At 34.4% G+C, this 4755-nt stretch overlaps 1 protein-coding gene across 1 annotated transcript; it reads left to right on the top strand.

Annotated features, from left to right (window-relative positions):
• Positions 1 to 3394: 3394 nt before the first annotated feature.
• On the top strand, positions 3395 to 4060 carry LOC127810573 (protein STIG1-like). Its single transcript, XM_052350116.1, has one exon. It carries the CDS (start codon positions 3470 to 3472, stop codon positions 3851 to 3853), a length of 384 nt encoding a protein of 127 aa, XP_052206076.1. The 5' UTR covers positions 3395 to 3469; the 3' UTR covers positions 3854 to 4060.
• Positions 4061 to 4755: the final 695 nt, after the last annotated feature.

The following is a 4755-nucleotide window of genomic DNA, read 5'->3' as shown; positions in this document are numbered from 1 at the left end:
AAATACGGTACTTAAGGTATTAAGAAATGTATCGTGTATAAAGAATGTATATATTTATGTTGAGACCGAACGTAGTGACACGCTTGGAAAAAATGCAGGGTATTATAGTTGGTATCAGAGCAGAATTTTATTTTGAGACTTAGAAAAAGTCTGACTTGAAGACTTAAGGGGTCTGATTAGGGATGGTAATGGTTCGGTTTGATTTTGGTTTTTGCCAAAACTATAACCAAACCAAACTTAAATTACTAAAACCAAAACCAAAACCAAATCATTACCCATTGGTTTTAAAAATTAAAAACCATAACCAAACCATTGGGTTTTGGTTCGATTTCGGTTTTAATCATGGTTTTTTTTTAATTTGATCCATACTAATTAACAAACAAAGACAAACTTTTGCAAATAGTATTCATAAAAAATTTTGATAACTCAATGACAAACAAAGACAAACTCTAATAAATTTACCTTCTTCTTGCATAATGTTACAAATTAACTTCAAACCTTTTGAATATAATTATTTGATTGATAAAAATAAAATAATTTAAGATTAGGTTTTATTTTTATTTGTTAATTACTTTATAAATGTTAAATATTTTATATATTTGTAATGCATTAGTTAAAATACTTGTAAAAAAATGCATTAGTCAATATATATATTATGTGTATATATAATATATTAAATAAATAAATATATATTATATATATGTGTATTCAATTCGGTTCGGTTTGGTTACCCACACATTCGATTCGGTTTCAATTCGGGTTTTGGTTTGGATTTAGTAAAAATCATAACCAAATCATACCTATTGAAATAGTGTTTGGTTTTCCCCAAACCAAACCATTACTCAGTCAAACGATTTTTAACCGTGTTGACCGGTTCAGTTTCAGTTCGATTCCCCACAGTTTCGGTTACAATTGTCATCCCTAGGTCTGATACAGTTAGAGCCAATTAGTTGAAATCTCAAGTGGAGACTTAAGGGAAAAGGAAATTGATGGTTCGTAGAAGGAAATCCCTACTTAGAGATTCGGGGATTATCGGTTGAGATCTTAGAGGTTATTGATTTAAGAATCTAACTTTGTTAAGTGATAGAATAGCTGGTCGGAATGACGCTAAGGTCCGATGATATAATTCAAATGTAAGGTTGATTTGGTACCGAAGATTATGGATCTGAGATTTAGGGATTCTTGATTTGAGGTCATTAGTTGAAATCCTTACAATGAAAGATAGGGTAACTAATAGTTTTCAAGAATGTTTGAGTCATGGATGATTAGTCTGATGTGACACAACCTAGCTGTTAAGTTAGGATCGGATGGCAAGTATTTTCGAGGTTCATTTAGTGACTCTGAAAATGAAATGTGTAGATCAAGGATCCAAGGGATTGGGTCAAGTATATGAGAGACCGAAAGATGGTCGCGAGTAATAGCGTATGAGTTACGTCAATTAATGAGACAATAGTGGTGCAACCAATATGAATCGCAGATATAGGATAAGGAACCTTAGTAGCATGACAGCACTACTGGTTCAGTGTTCGCAGTAACGGATCTGGATCTAGTAACCCACGGGCATAAGGCTGAGGGATGGCTTGCAGTAGGTACGGGAGGCCTATCGATCAAAGCATCATAGCAGACTGCATGGGGGACGGTCAGATGTTGAAGATCTGGAATAACACGATAGGGTTTATACCTTGTGTGGGGTCCATGTTCTAATGGGCTAGGGTGTGATCGAGGTATGCCACTAGCTAGTTGAAAGAGGTTGGAAGCCTAGAGAATCAACCCAAAAGAATATGGATCGTATTATGGAGACATGATTTAAGGGAAAGATGAAAGTAATGTACTCTTGAATGTGACCTAAAAGAAAGTATTGTGTCTTGTGCAACCGCATGGGGACCTAAATCATTATTTGAGGTTCGGTTATTCACAGAAGATGGTTGGAACTAGATATCGTAATCTGATTTGGGATTTTCAGAGATAAAACGATTTGGAATTTCGGAGGAATTTCCCTGAAAGATTGATTTTAAGAACCATTGAGACTCTATGAATTCATGATAAAACTTCAAAGTTTTTCAAAAAGAGATCCAATGGGTCTTTGGGGAATAGGGCCGACCAGCAGGAGATGGGGAAGGGAAAGGAACGAGAGCGAAGGGCCAAAAAAGGTAGAACAGAAGGACCGAACAGGTGAAAATCGGTTTGATCTTCCGCCATTTTGTGATTCTGCCTACTATTTTTCTTTTATAGTGCACCCAAAACGATATCGTTTTGTAACTTTAGTCAATTCGTTTTCTTCAATTAAGATGACAATGATAATCAAACCGACAAAAACTAACCGAAATTTCTACAAAAAATAACCAAACCGCTAACTGACTACTGAAAAATCGAACCGCATCGATTGGTTCGATTAGTTCAGTCTAACCGAAATTATGCACAACCCTATCAAATATAATACAAGTGAGTATTTAAATAATATTTTTTGATTATATATATGTGTGTAAACCATATAATGAATCACAATTAATTTCACATTAACTGTAGCTCATTAAGAAATAAAGAGTTTTATAGGATCACGCAAAGATTTTTGCTAATTCAACTGGTTTGATGTCATGTTCAAGGAGTTCAATAAAGCATGCACAATTGATCTATAAAACCTTGGGCCATAGGATCATATGTCATGTTTGGTGCCTCCTAGGCTAGACCCAGTTGGTCACAAAGATGTCATTCAAAACCAGCATTTTGGCTGCACTCCAAGGGAGAGAAGAAAATGACAAAATCCTATTTAGCGTTAAATTTGAGTGCGTTACATTAAGTTTATGTTCGAAAAGTACTGTAAATAAATAGAGTAGTGTCCAGTAAAACAATTCAACTCAATTAATTAACTTACGTTAAATATATTGAAAAGCCTAAACTAAACTGAATTAGTAACTATATATAATCAAACTTATTTCACTTCTTCAACGCAGTGACCTTGACCCGGAAGGCCTTGGAATTGCTGACTTAAGTTTCATAAATGACCTCCTTCTGTTGTTAAGTTTACAGAACATTTTACTACTCAGATGCCAAGATTCACACATCGTGCCCAACCTATTCATTTTCGATTTCGCCATAGGAACCAACACATAACGTTAGTTGTATTCATCGTCGTCTAATTCATGGGTATAGGATGATGGTTACGTCCAACACTACTGTTTCATCATCAATCACAGCACGTGCACCACATTTTCCAGATCCATATAACATTTTCCAATTTAGACAAAACTTAAATCAATTTAAACATACGACTAAGCCTAACTTTTGTTTACTTAATTTCTTGTCGGCTACTGATTATTATTTATTAATACAACCATGTGCATCTTGCTGAACTACAGATTTTTCTATAAATACCTCACCATCGATCTCTCTCGTAATTCATTTCCATCAAAGCAGTAGCAACTCTCCTTAATATAACACATCCATCGCTTCTTCTTATTGCTGACATTGGATGGAGTCATCCAGGGTTTTGTTCGTCCTGCTAGCAGTGGCGGTGATGGCCACAGCCATTACTACTGCAGCCCCAGACTTCCATTATGTCCACAAAACCAGCCGGTTTCTCGACGAAACCCCAACGCGCAGGCCTCCTCCCATGACATGTGACAAGGACCATAAGGTTTGTGCCGCCGGTACTCTCTGTTGCGGCAAACGGTGTGTGAACCTGATGGCGGATAAGTTCAACTGTGGGAAGTGTGGAAAGAGTTGTGGGTACCCGGACATATGCTGCAAAGGAGTGTGCGTGAACCCAAATGTGAACAACAAGCACTGTGGCCGCTGCAACAACGAGTGTGAGAAGGGAAGCTCATGTGCTTATGGGATGTGCAGCTATGGTTAAGTGGAGTAACTCATCCCTTTATACTGGAAGAAGAAAAGATATTTTATATGAAGTTATAGTAAAATAAGTGATCTGCTTGGTAACTAGGGTTCTGGATTATATATATATATGTTGGGAAATAAAGGCAAATGATTGCCCTATCTGTGCCCATAAGAATTGTGGTTGTTCTATATCAATATTTAATTGACTTATAATTAGTTTATGCAATGTTTGTGCCCATTGAAGGTTAATGATTCTCAGTCATTTACCCAATTAATTAATATATATGGAAGTTTTTTTTTCTCATAAATAAATAGGATGAATTGTATAATAAAGGGATAAACAGTTGCATGTTTATAAGATTTACATTATCCATGCAGATGAAGTCAACAACTCTACTCATTACTTGCTTTCCAGTACCATCTTCCATGTAGTTTCCTTCCCCGGCAATATGCATAAATATTGAGTATTTTAAAATCAAGCTATTTCAAAGAGTTTGGGTCCAAATTCATATTTTTTTCATGTGTTTTTATCTTTTTTTTTATTATTTTAATTATATCCGTATATATGTATTTTTGATTCAATTTAACTTATATATTTTGATTTTTTTTATGTAATAATTCAAACTTTTTATTATTTTGATTACACTCTTGTACTTGTATTTTTTAGTCAATTTAACCCATATATTTTGACATATAAAAAAATAGTTAAATTAATTCATCTCACTTTATCTTTTTCTTTACCTATCAAAATGTATATAATGGAAACAACAAAAAACTTAAGTTGAAAATTTCCAAAATAGAAGGGTTAAATTGATTTGAAATTACAGGTCTATAAATGTAATTAAAATAACGAAAAATTCAGATAATCACATGAAAAAAACGTGAAAATACAAGAACAAAAATATGGGGTTGATCAAGAGT

Source organism: Diospyros lotus, chromosome 9 (assembly GCF_014633365.1).
Source record: "Diospyros lotus cultivar Yz01 chromosome 9, ASM1463336v1, whole genome shotgun sequence".
Taxonomy (NCBI): Eukaryota; Viridiplantae; Streptophyta; class Magnoliopsida; order Ericales; family Ebenaceae; genus Diospyros; species Diospyros lotus.
Note: the sequence above shows the minus strand (reverse complement) of the source record. Positions and strands in the feature narration are given on the sequence as shown.